At 44.8% G+C, this 17,759-nt stretch overlaps 1 protein-coding gene across 1 annotated transcript; it reads right to left on the bottom strand.

Annotated features, from left to right (window-relative positions):
• Positions 1 to 5,268: 5,268 nt before the first annotated feature.
• Positions 5,269 to 16,321, bottom strand: stk17al (serine/threonine kinase 17a like). The gene is made up of 7 exons (XM_080488716.1): positions 15,990 to 16,321; positions 12,630 to 12,842; positions 9,233 to 9,377; positions 8,049 to 8,175; positions 7,917 to 7,965; positions 7,534 to 7,713; positions 5,269 to 6,891 (listed from the first exon to the last, which is right to left on the bottom strand). Exons 1-7 carry the CDS (start codon positions 16,103 to 16,105, stop codon positions 6,606 to 6,608), a joined length of 1,116 nt encoding a protein of 371 aa, XP_080344842.1. The 5' UTR covers positions 16,106 to 16,321; the 3' UTR covers positions 5,269 to 6,605.
• Positions 16,322 to 17,759: the final 1,438 nt, after the last annotated feature.

Genomic DNA, 17,759 nt, shown 5'->3' with positions numbered 1-17,759 from the left:
TTTGACTGACCCCCTGAACTGGGACCGTAGTAAACATGGCGAGCGCTGTGGCGAGAAAATCACAGACCCACAAGCATCCAGACCACTAGAATCCGTTCCCTGCAGTCTGAGTCCTGGACTCGCTCCCCGGCTTCTAGCAACGCAGCGGACAGAGTTCACCGCGTGAACCATGTGTGTGTGTGTGTGTGTGTGTGTGTTAAAATACAGTTTAAACAGGAGTGAGTGGGCAAGAACGCGGGCAGCCGGTTCTGTGAATCCAAACATCAGAACCAGCTGTATTTTTGTTTCTTTCCTCGAGCATAGCCACACTGAATCTAGACCTTTTTTTTGGTGGTTTAACTATAAGCACTGTCTCTTGTTTTTGTTGGGTTTCTTCTTCAGCTTTAGAGTTGAAAAGTTCTGTTTGAGGTGACCGCGCTTATTGTGTGGCTGTTGCAGTGTGTGTGTGTGTGTGTGTGTGTGTGTGTGTGTGTGTGTGTGTGTGTGTGTGTGTGTGTGTGTGTGTGTGTGTGTGTGTGTGTGTGTGTGTGTGTGTGTGTGTGTGTGTGCCAGGCTTGGCCCCGCGTTGGGAACGCGTCCACCGCAGGCGGGAGTTGCGCTCGCAGCAGCACCAGGTCGCGCCGCTCTTTGTGGGGAATGCTTTTGTTGTTCTGCAGCCGTTTCCAGGGACAGAATAAATAGCTCCGCTTAACCAAAGGCATTTGTCTCCCTCACTGCTGCGAGCGCTGCACCATGAGAAACGTATTACCGGCGGTTACGAGCGTCTTGCCTCCCGCTGGAAAACTTTCTGTTTGTCTCTTGTAAGCATTTTCGGAGACATGTGAGGGAAATGCGCTCCATGGTTTGTCCGGGTCGTCGTCTCCGAGCTTTGTTTGTGATGCTGACTCTCACCGGGGTGAAGTCAGGTGACTGTTTGTTGGTCTGGCCTTCAAGCTACCGATCTTCATTGTTGTTCACGGTCGATGGTATTTGGGGCTTTTGTAGGTTTTCCTGCGGCTTGCAGATGTTTCTGCAGAGAAAATCTGGATTAGCGGTTGAAAACAAGAGGATTGAACAGATTTGGATGAAGTGAACGAGAGTTTAAGAGACAGTGCTGGAGACGGGTTCCTGTTGGAAAACAGTCTCTGTCACGATGCATTTCCGAGCCCCACAAGCTGAAACACAACTCAAGGTCAACGTTTTCAAGATGCGAAGCTTTTTTGGTTTCTGTGTTTCCATTTACATGTTTTACTGCACGCGTATGTGTGTGTGTGGTTTCATTACAAAAAAATAAAACTAGTGGCCCTGCATGAAAACGACATCATTTTCAAAAAGGTTGCTGTGTAACGCAAAACTTTCCTGAAACGAAAATGCAAAAATGACACTTTTTCACTTGAAACTTTGTTATATAAAAAGGTCCATGACCTTAACATCAAGGTTATGATTAACATTCTTTTACCTTCAACTCTGATCTTATCCTATTCTCTTTAACATATATTTAATTCACAAATCTAATATTGATTCTTCTCTAAATGTATTACTTTACATTTTATCTCTCTAAGTTGTTGTTGTGTTATTTGCTTTCATACCCTGCCTCCTCTATTTGCCCCCTTAATTGCTATCCGGGGACAAATAAAGCATTTTGAATCTTTGAATCCTTCCTTTTAAAAAGATGCAGGACTCAGCATTTTTTCAGACCCTCAGGTAGACCGCACCATCTTATCATAGACCCAACAAACCTCGCTCTAACGGACTGTCACAACTTATACCACGTCCAAAAAACCCCTGAATGATTTCCCTTGAAGGGACGCGTTAAGCCCACAGGATGTGACTCTGCAACAGTAATGAATACACACATATATTGCGTGCACACACGCACACACACACACACATGCATGAAGGATCTCGGGCGCACCTTCTTTGCAATGGCGGCCTAATCAGGAACATAAGCGTGAAGGAATTTCCACATTATGTAAGGTGCGAGGGGAACTGCTTCTGAGAAAAGTGGAGCACCGAAAGAGATCTGGAGATCTGGAGATTAAGAGAGACAGGGAGAAGGAAAACACAGCAGTCGGCGGAGACGGGGAGAGCCGGCCGGAGGGAGAGGTCGGGGAGACGAGGAGACGAGGAGACAGGAACGCTTTATAAGGACTCGGGAACCGTCCTTATGTGTCTCGCTGGTGACAGAAACAGGCCACTCATGGGGGGGCAAAGGGTTGGCCTGATAAATCGGCTTTGAAGTGAAATATATGGGTGAAGCCGATGCTCCAGATGGAATTTGAGCTGAACGGTGTGTGTTTCTGCAGAAGCACATCTGATCATATACATTATACTGACCACTTATGCAGCTGGTGAGCACACAAAGACTCGTGCACTTGTGTAACCGCTGTGACAGAGGAGCACACAGAGTACACGATGGCACAAAAAACACACGTACCAAATCCTACTTAACATTGTTTGGATAATAATGAACACAGGATGCAGACTACATTTTGCTCCATTGGGTCCAGGGGAAACACTACCATACATATTGAGTTGCTTACAGGCTTCTTCAGAGCCTGAGGGGTCACATACGGCCCAATTTCTTGCGAGCGGGTCAAATCTGTATAAATAGCTCTATGAAAAGTCAAAAGGTTCCTCTCACAAGTAGATCTAGACATTGTTCATGTTTGATGTACTAAATAAATGACGAATAAGAAACCAAAAATGCAGTCTGAAAGTCTGCCAGATTGTTTATCTTCAGATTGAAGTTGGTAGAACTGGTTGATTCTTAGAAATGAATCTCCGCCTCCAATGGTTTTGACACTAATGATATAAGATAGCTACTTTTTATTTTTGCCAGCTGCTGCTCAGTTCTTCATCAGAGTAGAGTTGATCGACCGGTGTTGCGGCCATCTTCGGCATGTTCGACACCCCTCATGTAACTGAATAGCGACTGAATAACTTTAGTGTGTTTTCTACTTTCCGTTTCAGTTTTTCGGTACTTTTTGCATCCAAAATCAGACAATCTGACTCAGCGGGTGGAGAAAATAAGTCTTCGCTTAGAGTCACGATGCCCTTCGGGCCGAGTGTTCCTCCACCGTCGGTTGCACACAGGCGGGAGTGCCCTCATCGAGTATATCACCCGCCTGTCAAGACTTTCGGTTATGCAACAGATTGTTTTGACTTTTACAGTGAACTGTAGCCTTTCCAGCTTCCCAAGAGGCTTAGATTTTGAAATCCTCCTTCTGAATTTGCAAAACCCCGAAGGATCAAAGAGTGACGGCTGGAGGCACTGACAGATTCGTCTTGAGGATGTGCAGCTGGTTTGGCACGGAGCGAGGCCTCTGCGGAACATCTCACATCCAAAAAGTCACCGGTATTTGTTACTTAAATGTAATCTCTGACTGTTGTCACACAGATGTAAGAGAGACGACTGGATTATGGAAAGTAATGGGACTCGTAGCAAAGTTCAGAAGCAATATTTACTACCTTTTAACCCCAAAAAGCCTCTTAAATGACACTTTCATCTCACTTCAAAGTCGGTTAAGAGTTGGCTGTCTGGAAAATTCCGCCTGCCTCTTTGCGTTCGTTTGAAACTGAAGTTGCTCGGCGCAAACCGTCTTCGCATCTGTCCTAAATCATCCTCTAATGGGCCACCTCACATATCAAAGTCACATGAACCGATCCTGAGAGTCCTTTTTGAGAAGAGTCCACTTCATTAAGCACTTCAGTGTTTGCGTGCGTGCACGCTCTGCGGTATGGAAACAATATCGCCGCCCACTGAGAAAAGAAATCCCATAAGGAAGATGGGAGGGAGGCGAGGCATAAAGGACAGGGCCTGAAAATAAGACGAAGGAGGTTAGATCCAAACATTTCTGGCATTCCTCAGCTCCATGCAGCAGCCGGTTTTTCTGTAAGGGAAGCAGTCAATCGAGCCAAAGAGCCACCAGATCAGGACCCTGCAGGGAGCCCGGCTCTCCCCCGCCCCGATTGGCTGCAGCCGGGCCGAGCTGGCCCGGTGCCGACCGCAAGAGGAAGAGCACATTAAAGCAAGAATCCAGGATATCATCAGGAAAGGATATTGTTTAACCTGACACGAGTAAATAAGCACAGGACCGAGTGCAAGAGAGAGAAACAAACTTTACAACACTGGAAAGTATTACTCCGTCTTCCTCTTCGCAGGATGCTGGCATTTCCTGTTCAGAGAGGCTGCTGGGTATTTATGGAAGACTGGACTCTTTTCTCTCTGATGCTTCTGTAAATAGACACGCGGAGAGGAAAATCTGATGTTTAACAAACATTCGGTTCTAAACATGGGTAATTTGTTTAGGTCTGAGATCTGGGTTTCCACTCACAGGTGCACGGTAGAAATGAGAAGGGATGACGACGGTGGGCCACACACTGGTGCAGTGGTTAACGCTCCTGACTGGGAGTGAGGACGTCCCTGGTTGGAGTCCTGATCATGCTGCGTGTTCTACTAAACCTGGCAGCTTTTTGCAGCTAGACAGAGACACACACACGGCAGACTTGATGGGGGGCGGCAAGAGGCACAAATCAGGATTTTCCAGTTCTACAGCTATAGATCCTGCAAGAAGCTACAGAAAGAACTCAGACTACAAGAAGAACACGCACAATGGTAGTGACACGTGTACTGAAATATGTGAAGTGACAATGCAAGAGCTCCGTGAATTAAAGAAAGTCTCCCAGTGGTCTAAAGCTAAAGCAGCCAAGTTAGAGAATGGTCAAGGGTGCGTGAGACGGACGTAACTATAAGCTTCATCAAACAGGAAGGTTTTAATTCTGATTTTAAGAATAGAGACTTTTACTATCAAAAAGAAATTCAGGAAGCAGGATAATTATTAAATTTGATTATCCTTCGCCAGCAAAAGTTAAGCCAAGAATATTGGAGGAGTTGGATTAAATAAGCTTTACTTCTTCTAACATCATTTCAAAAATGTTGATTTAGATATATGTGTGTATATATGTCGTGATAGGTGTGTGTATATTTGAATATAGATTATTTTGTGTATATGGATTTACAAGGGGTTTATTTATCATTTCTGCATCTTTGTTTTGACATGTCTGGAACACAAGCAACACATCATCAGTAGGGTAAAGCTAACCTGTCTCAGGGTTCAGCATTTAAACTTTTTTTTCCCCCCTTGTCTAATACACAAAAAAATGTTCACTTTTAACATGCGATGATGAGAAACCGACATAGGGGGGAAACTGAAACTCTTCTGCCGATCACTGCAGCAGAAGTCGCTCCCATCAGCAAGAAATAAATAATAAAAACCCACACGTTAGTTTGATAGAAAAATGCACATGTATTTTTCCGAGTTACATTTTGCAATGCATGCCATCAACATTTATTCATTTTTACATAACGTCCAAAGAGGACAAGTGCAAAACCATCCTGAAATTCAAGAGCAGAAAACAGAAAACAGAAAAGTTAACGTACAAAATGAGACACATTATAATGATGTTACCATTTCAATAAAAAAACAAAACATGAATTATCCTTACAGATTGATTTTAATACTAAGTCACAATATACATTTCAGTACTTTTGAGAAACTTTCAATTTCTCTGCTCCCAAGCTTCTGAAGGCAAACGTCTCATCTCCATACACATCTCAGCCTTCAGTTGACCATGTGTACGGTAATCAACACAAATTAAAACACAACTGCTTCTTTCAGCCCCTTTGATTCTCCCTTCCTAAGACTTGTTTTTTTTTTTTTTCAAACATATTTAAAGAGCATTAAATCTAACAAAAAAAAACAAAAAACAAACCAGTGCAAACGGCAACAACAAAAACATTTACCAAGTTTACATTTACCAAGTTTATTTGTGATAATAAAAAGACATGAGGTGGCAAAAGTGGCACTTAATGACAAAAAGATGACGTGACACAACGCTGGGTGATGATGAATATTTACAGTACAATGTGTGACATCTGATTGTGCTCCATGAGCCTTTGGTTTCTTACTCAACACACAAAGTCCAACAACAAAATAAAAAGTGCTCAAGATTGTCCTTAAAAAATAAGAATGCTACCATTTCTGTCCTGATCAGGCATTTATGTGGTTGTGATTACTGAATAGGGCTTAAGTGGTCTGGACATAAATAAAACGTATAAAAAAAAATTATAATTAAACTGCAGTTTTCAGCACGCTGCAGGCGCCGTCCTTTCATTTCTTTAGGTTGACGTGTCGAAACCTTTAAGTCTTTTTTTTTTTCTTTCTTTCTACAAACTCAGAAGGTATTTCTCAGTCAGCTGAAGTTAAACTGGAGTTTTCTTCTCCTCTGCAACCCCCTCGAAAGGCCAGTTTGGGTAAAAAGAAACCAGTGTGTGAGTGCAGGGGCGATCTACCACAGTGTTACGCAGAGCTTGGGCCTGTTCTGTCACACATTTTAAGGCAGCAATGCAACAAAGTCGTCGTGTCGTGTCCTCCGAAACCCTCCCTCCCTCCCTTTCTCTCTCGGAGGTGCTGAGCGACACAGCTCCGCTCACAGACATCACAGCAGTAAAAGCAGCCTGGCCTACAGTAGCCTTAAGGTTTGATGTCAGCTCAGATAAAGACCAAGAAACAGCGAGGCTCGCTGGCGTTTCAGCGTCTTAAGGCGAGTCTCTGAACCGGACGTCAGCAGATGACCTCCTGCTGGATTTCGGGCCGCGTCGGGAACGGCGGCTCGCCAAAGGAGAAAGCGTCACGGCCCGCCTTCAGCTCGCCCTTCCCCGGGCACAGGAGGTACGACCCGATCAGGTCCAGCTCGGGGGAGGGGGCCGGGCTCTCCGGCTCCGACTCCGACTGGCTCGTCTCGGTCTCGTCCAGCGAGGACGCCGACCTGGCGTGGAGGTGCGGGTGGGAGTGAGGGTGGGAGTTCAGCCAGGGGTGATTGAGGCATTCTTCTGCCGTGGCTCTCTTCCTGTAGACACAAACACAACAACTGTGGATGAGTGGAAATTCCCAGAGAGTTTACATAAGCGATGTATCTTCCAATACAATCAATCTGCTCTCTCAGAAGTCGGCCATATTGATTTCAACACCAGGTTCAAGGAAACCACAAAAACAGCACTTCTTGCTCTGAATATTTTTCCCTCCATTGCTCAGTGATTACTAAATCACGGAGGAATCTTCCACCGCTTCCAGTGCTACCACTAATCTCCCGAGATTACATATTACAAGTTCTGAATGTCATTCTTTAAACAAATGGTCTTTTTGTGGCTCTCCATCTGAATCTGGGTTAAAGTTCAATAGATTGCTGCAGCACTTCTAAAGAAAAATCCCCTGATTTGACTTATTTGGAATCAGTTAAGCTTTGCATTAGTCTGTCAAAGATAGTCTCACAAAAATTCCCTCCTTTTGATTGGGGCCGGTTTACAGTCACTATTCGCAAGAAAAGGAAATGACTTCTTGCTTTGGTGATGCAAATCTCATTACCACACACACTCGCGTAGACGTGTGCGGATGTACTTCCTCGCCAGCCGTCAACCTGACTCACATCCTTCGTACGTGGAAGCTTTCCAGTTCTCGTCATAATCATGAATTCTGATCAACACAATCTTACCTTGGGTTTTTCACCAGCAAGGTCTTGATGAAGTCAACAGCCGGCGAGGAGATGCCTTCGAAGGCGTCCTGCGGGTAGTCCACGTTGACTTGGGAGATGTTGAGAAAAGTCTCCTGCTTGTCGTCACCCAGAAAGGGAGACTCGCCCGTCAGCATGACGTAGGTGAGAACCCCGATGCTCCTGATGAGGCGGGAGAAAGGAGAAAATGACAAGTTAGACACAAGTCCGAGGAAAGCATCATCTCGTGGTCAGGGGTATAGACTTTCGTCTTTTTCACATTAGCAAGGTGACGTCACCGTCTTGATTATGTCCAGAAGTGGAGCAGACTCGATGAGTTTTGCATGGCGTCCCATAAAAATGCTGGAAATAGTCGGGAGGCTTACCACATGTCTGTCGCAGTGCTAATGGGTTCGTAGTTCAGGATCTCGGGCGCTGCAACAGAAACGCAGGGAGACGGTCAGTAATGACGGATGACACTCGAATCACGATGTTCTGCGTCTCAGATCACGACTTACCCACATACTCCGGGGTACCCAGAATCTCCCTCACTTCTGTGATGCTGTCCATGCGCCGGGACAAGCCAAAGTCCACAATACGAATGTCCCCGAGAGGCCTGGCACTGGTCAGCAAGATATTCTGGGGCTGGAGAAGGCAAACACAAGCACAGGTATGTTATCTAATGTATCGTTAGGGATCTGTGTGCGTCAGTCGCAACGATTGTGTGAAGTGGTGGCGAGAGGATTTGGCCTTTACTTCGCCAGTGGGTGCACCGTGAGCCTCTCTAAGGTCAGATCCTCCACTGAGCCCATCAGACGGGACTGCAAACAGGCTGAGTGTGTCTGCCAAGAGCTTCATGGTTATTGTAACACTGCGAGTATCACTCATGCTGCTTGCAGACACAATTGAAGCTCTAGTTTTTGATAAAAAGTGACAACTGTTCCGAATTGGGCCACCGGGAGTAGAGATGGCAACACTGCCTGGAGAAATCAGTGATACTTCAGGTAAAGCGACACTGTGACAGAGTTAGAAAACATTGTGGCAGTTCTCACATTGGCCTTTTTTAAAATTAAACTTAATATTTTTCATCAGAAAATGCAAAAAAATATGATATGAATGAATATTTAAGATGTGAAATTTTGAGGTGTTTCAGTATTTGTCTATTTTACTGGACACTGAAATCAGGATGTTTTTACACTACACACACAAACAGGCTTAAACCTGAACTCGACTGGCCTCAGTTGGTTGACCTTGTGAGAGCAGCAGGGCAACTATCAGTCCTTTACCATTAACATCCCAAAGTGCACCTTAAGAATGAGTGACATCAGAGAAAAAAAAAAGTACTAGAGTCAGTCCTGAGCAAGCATTTTCTGAATGAGTCCGTTTTTTTTAATCTAGACCACTTTGTGTAAGAAGAAACTAGAGACCTACTCAACGTGTGAGACGCTAAGTAAGGTGAAAGGAATGGGCATGGAAAAAAAAAAAAAAAAGTCCTCAAAGTTCACCGCCTCATTACCTCAAGACCTATTAAGAACAACATGACAGTGGAGTGAGGTTCCTTTAGTGGCCAATTCCTCGTGGGAACAAGGTCATGACACACTGAATGAGCTGCGGTTGCATAAGAGAAATAATATCTCCCCGAGTCCGACACTCCAGGGAACACGCCGCCCTATATTGTCGGATCGTCTTTCAGCGCACTCACTTTCAGATCCAGATGCACGACATTGTTTCGGTGCAAGAAGGCCACGCCATTCAGGATCTGCCTCGCCAGCCGCATAACATCTTTCTCAGTGAAGGCCTCGTCGTTATCGGCGACGCATTGATCGAAGATTTCGCCACCGGCGGCACTGGGAAGAAAGCACAGGAAGGAAAACTGAGAAGAGTACAAAAAAAAATAAAAGGAGCATTGACAGTCACCCTGTGGCATTCAGTTTCTCCTTTTTGGATTATTCCTTTTGCCTTGTCATAATAAATCAGGCTTTCAAAAATCACAAATACTCCCTTCCCCTCAGTCCAAATCACACAAGTTGACAATGGCAAATTCCAGCCCACCCCACTGGTACAAATGGTCAAATAAACCCAGTCATTTCCACCTTCTCTGATATTACACAACAGTCTGTGTCCTTTTCGTTTGACTTGGGACCAAAGTTCAGCCACATTTGACACCTTTTTGGTATTCCACATCGACGTGTACAATCAACAAGAGCAGTTTTATCAGCCGAGATAAGGTCTTTTACTGTCTAATAACCCGCAATTCAATTTGGTGAAATGTGCAAACTGGCCAACTAATCACACCTTGTGATATTCCACTTAATCATTTACCATTAGATTGTCAATACTTTAAGTAGTTGGAAAAATTTGGAGCAGAATGACAAGTACTTGCACTTCGTCGTTCAGACTGGGGAAGCGCTTATCTTATTAGCAACTCAAAGCAACTTCAAGTGGGATTAGTGTTCGATTCATGGATTTTGTGTAGTTTTTTTTTTATTTTTAGGATGAATCCAGTCAGACTCATGCCTGGTCTTGCAGCGCTTGTGTAACGATATCAACCAAAGTGGAGACATGGTGGATTTAGACTGCCCCATCAGTCAGATCAATGCCCGAAGCTGACAGTTCAAACCCCCTCAAAAAAAACTATAACCATGTGTGGGGGATTTAGGAGGCACGCATACTTTAAATCTTCAGGAAAAAAAAAGAAAAAAAAAAAAGACTGTGACCACCAGTTCTTGAGCACAACCGTTACATAACCAGCAGCTATCAAACCCCCCCAGTTGCCCCCTTATGTTCTCTACTGCCCCCAGCTGTGAAAATAGAAACATGTTTTGGGGATCTTAACATAATTCCACAATAATCGTGATAATCTCTTGTCCATCCTTTACTTTTATCAACAAATAGTCGCCACCCACCCTGCTGGCTGCAAACGCACTCCGTGGAGCTTCGCATCCAGGGTAAACGTAGACCGAGCAAGCGCCCGTGTTGGATTTTTCCATTTGGATGAGAAAATGAAAAACTTATGAGCGCAGTCTGAAAGAAGACATCTGACTGCATATCTGGGATTTCAGGAAGGAACTTGGAATTTCTTTCTGTGACCCGAACTTGACCCGTGAGCGTTTTTACTGTACCTGTCCGAGCAATTAAAGGCTTGTCAGGGTGAAGTGTTTCAAAGCTTCATTAAGCTGTCAGCAGAGCGCCTGGGGACATTTTAACTCCCAATAAAGACCGTTTTGTTTAATTCAGCAGAACACACTCACACACACACACACACACACACATGCATTCATTCAGGCCAAAAATGATTTGTTACTTCCCTGAAGTCTAAATATTCGCGCTGTGCTCTCGCTCTTTCCAAGAAAATGAATGTAGTCTCTACTTTAGTGCGTAGGTGGACTTCCTCCCCTGCACTGAACCACAAAAATAAACTCACTGCAGCCAGAATGTGAGAGGACACACTGAGTGTAAACAACCATTTAAAGAACAAAGTCAAATAAACCTCTCGCTTTAAGACTTTAAGACCGAGGCGAAGATGATGAAACAAGTCCTCCTCTTCAGTTAGTGATCACTTTAGACGAGCCGTTTGGTCAAAGCTCCTCCTGGCTGACCACCAGGTCAGGTGCTCGCTGACGTCAACGGCCAGTCAATTACCCCCAAAGTTCAGGATAAGCTTGGGTTCTCCGGGACAGTTCAAGTCGACAAGGATCTCAGTAAAGTTATGCACAAGGCTGCACTGGAAATAAAAGAAGACTCCGCTGAAACGGTGCAAACGTCGAGGAAAACAAAAGGCTATTACAGGAAACTAAAATAAAGTCACAAGATTCAAATCATCCAAGTTTCCAAAAGAACTTACATTAGGATACCGTTTCACTTTTCTATGGGAAATAAAGCAGGGATCTGAGGACTTCTCTAACTCTACTGTGCACAAAAATGTCTGTGAACTCGGGGGCTGACTCATTTCCTTCAAAGTAAGTTTTACTGTAGACCGGAGCAGCACTTTCAAAAGATGATCAGAATTCAGCTGCTCGCATTCCTCCGACGTCGACTAGGATGTGGTTGCGGCTACAAGACGCGCACGCATGCACACAGCCCTTCATACCGGTGTGACGCTGCTCCGGTTCTGGGACCCTCGCTTCGCTGCTTACATTTTAAACCCACAGGAAATGGAAAATGGTTTGCAATTCTCAGACCTGACGCTGAGGTCAGACTGTTTGATGCCGCTTTTTCCGAGCGGCTGTGATTCTCAATGCAAACATTTCTGCAGCTTTTAAGACACAAATACACAAAGGAGATAATAAATGACTTTTAGAAAACCACGGCGATTACAGGTTAACTTCTCCCCGGTGCAGCTCTCTTGGCAGCTGCAGAGGAACTTCGGCCCATTGCCAGCTGACCTCCTGCTATGTTTTCTCTGCAGGCATGTAGAGGTGAACTGTGGTGCTACTTCCCCTTTCACACTTCTGTCAGAGGTCAAATCCAGCCCTCCCCACAGAGGAGCTTTTATGCTCCAAAGGAATTCCATGTCAGGGATGAGGATGACTAGTGAGGACAGGCTAGGCCTCCCACCGGATCAATAAACAGAACTGGGACAAGGTCAGGGGGAATGTGATTTGGACATAGGCGTCCACTGTTAATTGGCATTTCCAAACTTTAAACAGTTTCTAAGACGTTTGTGTTTTTTACTACCAAACATCAACAACAAGGGCAAAGTGCTAACTCAAGCACAGAGTGGTAAGTTCCCACAGCGAGCGTCAAAATGACTAATCTGGAACTAAATATTGTCGTATCACAGAGTGAGTAAGCAGTTTCACCACACCGGCATTTAAAGTGACGGTTTCAGACAATCACACATCGTGACAAGAAACTGAGATGCTGAAGCCGCGCTGAGGCGAGCGACTAACCTCAGAGAGAGATCATTTCCATTTAAGGCAGAGATGATGTGCAATGTACAGCATTTCACACATCTGTGCAGGTTTTTGGTTTTTTTTGTCTGAGAGCCTTGACCGACTTACACGCCACTGAGCACGATGTGCACCGTCATGTCTGGGTTTGCATGAAAAAGCATATGCAGATACCAGCACAGAGTTAAAGCATTCCGACTCTCTTACCACTCAAGGACCAGGATGATTTCGGCGCTGGTTTCGTAGACCTCATGCAACGCCACAACGTAGGAGTTTGCCTTGGCCAGCTCCAGCACGGCGATCTCGTTCAAGATGTCCATGCGGCAGTCCTCGCCCTTCCGCCGCTTTCGCTGGAACTTGGCAGCATACTGCTTCCCCGTTGCCTTCTCGATGCACTTCTTCACTACGGCAAACTTTCCCCTGAGACAGAAAAAGAAAAATGGAAGAGGCAGAGAGAGAGGGGGATTAGTGAAAAATCTCATCTAGATTTAAGTAGAATTGATGTCACTTGAACTGCTGCATATTAAAAGATGTGAAATTCTGGACTTATTTCTGACAGTTGGGACTGTGCAGGGGGAAAAGATAGGAAGGGGCGAGGCTATGAAACCCTTCAGAGATAAGACCGTGACGGAGCATCATTTGAAAATATTGACCGTTATGAGGAGACGCCATCAGACTTTTGATTCAGAGTCCTCCTTTTCCTTTTAGGCTTTAGGAGGGTCTGACAAAAAGAAGATAAGCCCCGACACTTTTTGGCAAGAGCAGCTGAATACTGGGCAGGGACCTGATAAGGATATTGCCACTTTACAGGTCAAACTAAAACAAAGACGTCCAATTGTGTGCTTGCTTGTCGTCACCGATTAGAAAAAAAAGCATCAACTTTCACAATTTTTTTTTGTTCATATGCTTTGATGGATTCACAGGGGGTATAAAGGTCAGCGGTGGGTGCGGGCAGGATGTCCGATGTGTGCAGAATTGCCCCTGTGTGTCATGTCGACACAATTATCAGCCGTCCCTCCCAGGCTGATAATGAGGCCTTGTCCACTTCCCTTGCTTCACAGCTGACAGCAGCAGGGACAAATGGAATTGTGTCGACGCCTCCACCCAGACCCTCAGCCAGAGACCGCATCTCCATTGACAGCCATACAAAAGCTGACCAGCCAGCTAAACACAGCGGCCTCGAGACCCAGACCACCCACCTGAACCGCAGTTGGGTACATCAGGCAGGGGGCCACCACCGTTCCAGCCAGATTGGAGCCTACACAGCGTGTGGAAGTGAACGCCACCATGGACGTCCACATCCGACCAGAACCTAATTCAACAATCCGCCTATACTTGCAGACCCCGGTGAAAAGATGGCTGAACCCGACAGAATCTAAATGAAGTGACCGAAACTGAAAAGTCCGGTCAGCAGGGTGCCGGTCATTTTCCCACACAGTGTTATTTCAAGCCCAGTGTGCCGCTGACCAAAAACAGCAACTGTTCTGGCTGCAGTCTGGCTCTGTTTTGGCAACACACTTGACTGCTGTGAGGCCCGGCTCCTACTCCTTTGCAGTTTCTCAGTCTGGCAGAATGGTGACGAGTCATTGTTCAGAGTGAAAAGGCAAGAGCTGTCAGAATCTTTTCATCTTTAATTAGCCAAGTTCAGAGCAGTGGGCCGCGAGCTAGATACGGAGTGAAAAGAGATGACCGCAACAGGAGGCCTTTTCAGGAGCTGACAACATGTCAGAGGTCAGAACACAAGGCCGTCCTCCAGCCGCCCGTCTTCTCATTCGTCCGCATTACCGGGCAAATGCATAAAGAGGATGCTCGAGTTGTACATAAGCTTACATTTGTTCAATAATATACCTCATTTTAAGTGTTTCTCCGCAGATTAACCACATGCAGGGTTGTAAACTGAAGAAACTAATCTGTGATCAACAGTCAACTTTACTGAGCCACAGAGGGAGTTCCTCCTCTCCCCACTTGAGATGGTGATAATTTGATTGAGAAATTGGTTTCCTGTGGAGTCTGTGTTTTGTCTCGCCCGGCGGGGCACTGACTCATGTCTGAAGTGTGATGAGAAACGACAGCTCTCCGCAGCTCCTATTTGCCTGTTTCACAGACAGCCTGACACGCAACACGAGTTCCTGTTCCTGCTTACAAGTTGGCCACAACATCGTTTTGTGCAAACTTCTGCAGGGGACTGCAACACGTACTGCAAAGCCGGATGAATAGTGTTAGAAAAAAGAAAAGAAAAAAAAAAAAAACTGTTGTTGGATTCAACTATTGGAATCGGTACACCTTGGCACCTGCTGGTTCCAATGTGCTTAACATCCCAATGTACAAACGACACAGCTGAACCCCGCCGTGCAACACATGCATACATTCCTGCACCTAAAGCGATTATGAGGCCAGCTCTCCGGAAGTTGTTTGGTAGAAGTCATGGGAAAGAAAGAGGGAGGGGGGAGAAAAGGTGAAGTGTTTGAATGCTTTTCTAGCCTACACCTCATCAGAAGCTCCAAACCAATCCCTCCCCTGCAGGTGCTGGCAGCGGTCCCAGAGTATCAGACAAGATGCAAACTGGCTGCTTCCAAACAGTCTTACCACTCTGCTGTGGGGCAAACTCAAAGTGGAGTCACATGGACATGGAGAAATGTGAAAAATGTGAAAACACTATTGCATTAAAGAAAATCTGAAGAGAAACCAGTTCTCATTATAGCATGGCGTAAAGATAAAAAAAAACAAAAAAAAACGAAACTTTCATATTCCTGGAATCTGCACTTCAGTGCACCCTCAAGTGGGATTAACTGAACAGACAGAGAGAGAGAGAAAAAAAAAGCAATTAATACTGAATGACAAGTTTTATCTCGAATAACAAAAGGTAACTGGCGAGAGCTGATACCAGCTGACAATGGGCAACATCTACACACCAATATGCAGGTTTCCAGACTATTTTAGGAAAGCAAAGCACCTGGAAAGAACCACACATAGAGGGAACATGCAAGGTCCTCGTAGAAAGCTTTGGAATTAAACCGAGGATAGTCCTGCTGTTTGGATACATCACACACATGCAGCCCTTTGTGAATTGTACATTTATAAAGCCTGCCAAGAGTTTGATTTTCTCCGATTTGAGTTATAATGTTCACTTTGGGGGATCTTTCTGAATTCAAGCTCATTCGGTGTTAATCTAATGAAAGGAAACCATAGACTGAGTAACCAAAACACCAGGATTAAGACAAAGCATCTAGATAAACAAGTTGTAGAGTTTTTGTTTTTTTTCTCGAGCTTGTGAAAGCTCCTTACCTCACAGATCCCTACTGCTGCCACCCCTTTTCATTAAGAGGACCGACCAAAACTATTCCAACAAACCTTCAGCCAAGACGCACGAAAGCGCATTACCGGGTGCGCAGCTCGGCTCGGCTCCGCGCGCGGCTGCTCTTATGCAGGATTGGAAACGCTCAATTAACACGCTCCCCATCCGCACGTGCAGGGAATACATTTAATATAATTACCCGATTTGCCTGAGCCTGTCAAAATATGCTTGTGGAGTTCACGTCGGGCAGTGGTCGGTTGCTTTGGACTCACCTGCCCAGCTCCTTGCCCATCAGCTCGTAATTGGATGAAAACGGATCCGCTCTTATCCTCGTGTGGATCTTTGTCACCATCCCGGTTTTGCTCATCGTTGCTGCTGAATTTGGCATTGAAGTCGAGCTTGAAATTAAACTATTAACTCTTCCGCCAAAATAAAGACTGAACAAAACAAAAAGAAAAAAGCGACTTCCAGTTCTGGTCAAGTAAAAACTCGCATGAGTAATAACTGCATGAGATAATCCAGATTAAAGCGCGTCCCAAACAAGAGGTATGGTGCCTGTAGAAGCCCGACGCAGTCAGTGGAGAAGGATTACATTGAGTGACTGACTGCTACTACACTTTGCTGACAATAAAGTGTTGGATGGATCCTCCCCCTGTGCTGACGATCAGCACCGAGAGCCAATCAACGTGCGCACCGGGAGGCGAAGGTGTGAGCCATCTGGCACGAGGCGCAGGGGCAAGTGACTGGATCCTGAAGGAGCCAAACGTAAACAAACATGGCAATCCTTGTTTTCATTCTATTTTATGATGACGTTTTAGGAGTACCAACAACTGTAAATTGAATATATAATATACTTCAAGCCCCCGATCAGGTTTTTAAGCTTAGAAAGAAAGAAAGAAAGAAAGAAAGAAAGAAAGGAAGACAGAAAAAAAAAATTCTCTTTATAATGATGGTGAAGTTAATTTCTTAAATTTGCACTGTCAACAATAATGTCAACATCTACTTCTACAAAGCTTATCCAACAGAATTTGTACTGTCAGTTAACTCATAGTGAAACATACATACTCAAAGAGAAACTAAAGGGCTTAACAAATCGATCTCTAGACTTCTTGTTGAAAGCGCTTCAAGGAGATTTAAATAATTTTTAATATATTGATGGATGCACCTTCATAACCAGTGGTGATCTTGAGGTTTTATGAGATGGATTACAGAGGGATTCTCCCATACACTTTAAAAGCAAAAAAGACAACATTTTAAAGCATAAATGGTTTATTTATAAGGTAGATACCTATAGCACGCTAATCCAATCCAATCCAATCCAACTTTATTTATAGCGTACATTTAACACAACAGCCAAGGTTGACCAAAGTTACAAGTAAAAATAAAACAATCTGTGAGAAAAAACAAAAAACAGGGTAGAAACAATGCCACAATATTACAGTGCTCAATTAGTGTTAAAAGCCAGTGAGTACATATGTGTCAGGAGTCGACACTTAAATGACTCAAGAGACCGATTGGTTCTAATGGAAAGAGGCGATTGATTCCACAGCCGGGGAGCAGCCACAGAAAATGCACCGTCACCTCTATTTTTTAGTCTGGATCTTGGAACATCAAGGACCATCTGATTTGATGACCTCAGTGATAAAACAGGAGAATGAACATGTATAAGATCGGATAAATAAGAAGGTGCCAGCCCATTTAATATGTTAAAAATCAATAACAAAATCTTAAAAACAATTCTAAAGGAGACAGGAAGCCAGTGGGGTGAGGCTAAAACTGGGGTGACGTGCTCCTGCTTATCTAACCTACCTAACCATGAATGCTTCTGTAGTCCTCTTTTAACTTCTGCAATTCAGAGCAACAAACGTCCCAGCAGAACAATACTGATCACATTTCCCACAAGCTCATACAATCCTAAACACGACAGGCATGCTTGACAGTTATTGTTGGTATGCACTTCCTGCTGCTAAATGGGTTTGCCTCTCCTACAGGTGATATCTTTTTTTCCCCCTTCCCACACAGAGCCCAGCCATGAATGTGAA

This window comes from Lipophrys pholis (assembly GCF_963383615.2).
Source record: "Lipophrys pholis genome assembly, chromosome: 19".
NCBI classification, from domain to species: Eukaryota; Metazoa; Chordata; class Actinopteri; order Blenniiformes; family Blenniidae; genus Lipophrys; species Lipophrys pholis.
The sequence above is the reverse complement of the archived record's forward strand: the minus strand, read 5'-3'. Positions and strand labels throughout refer to the sequence as shown.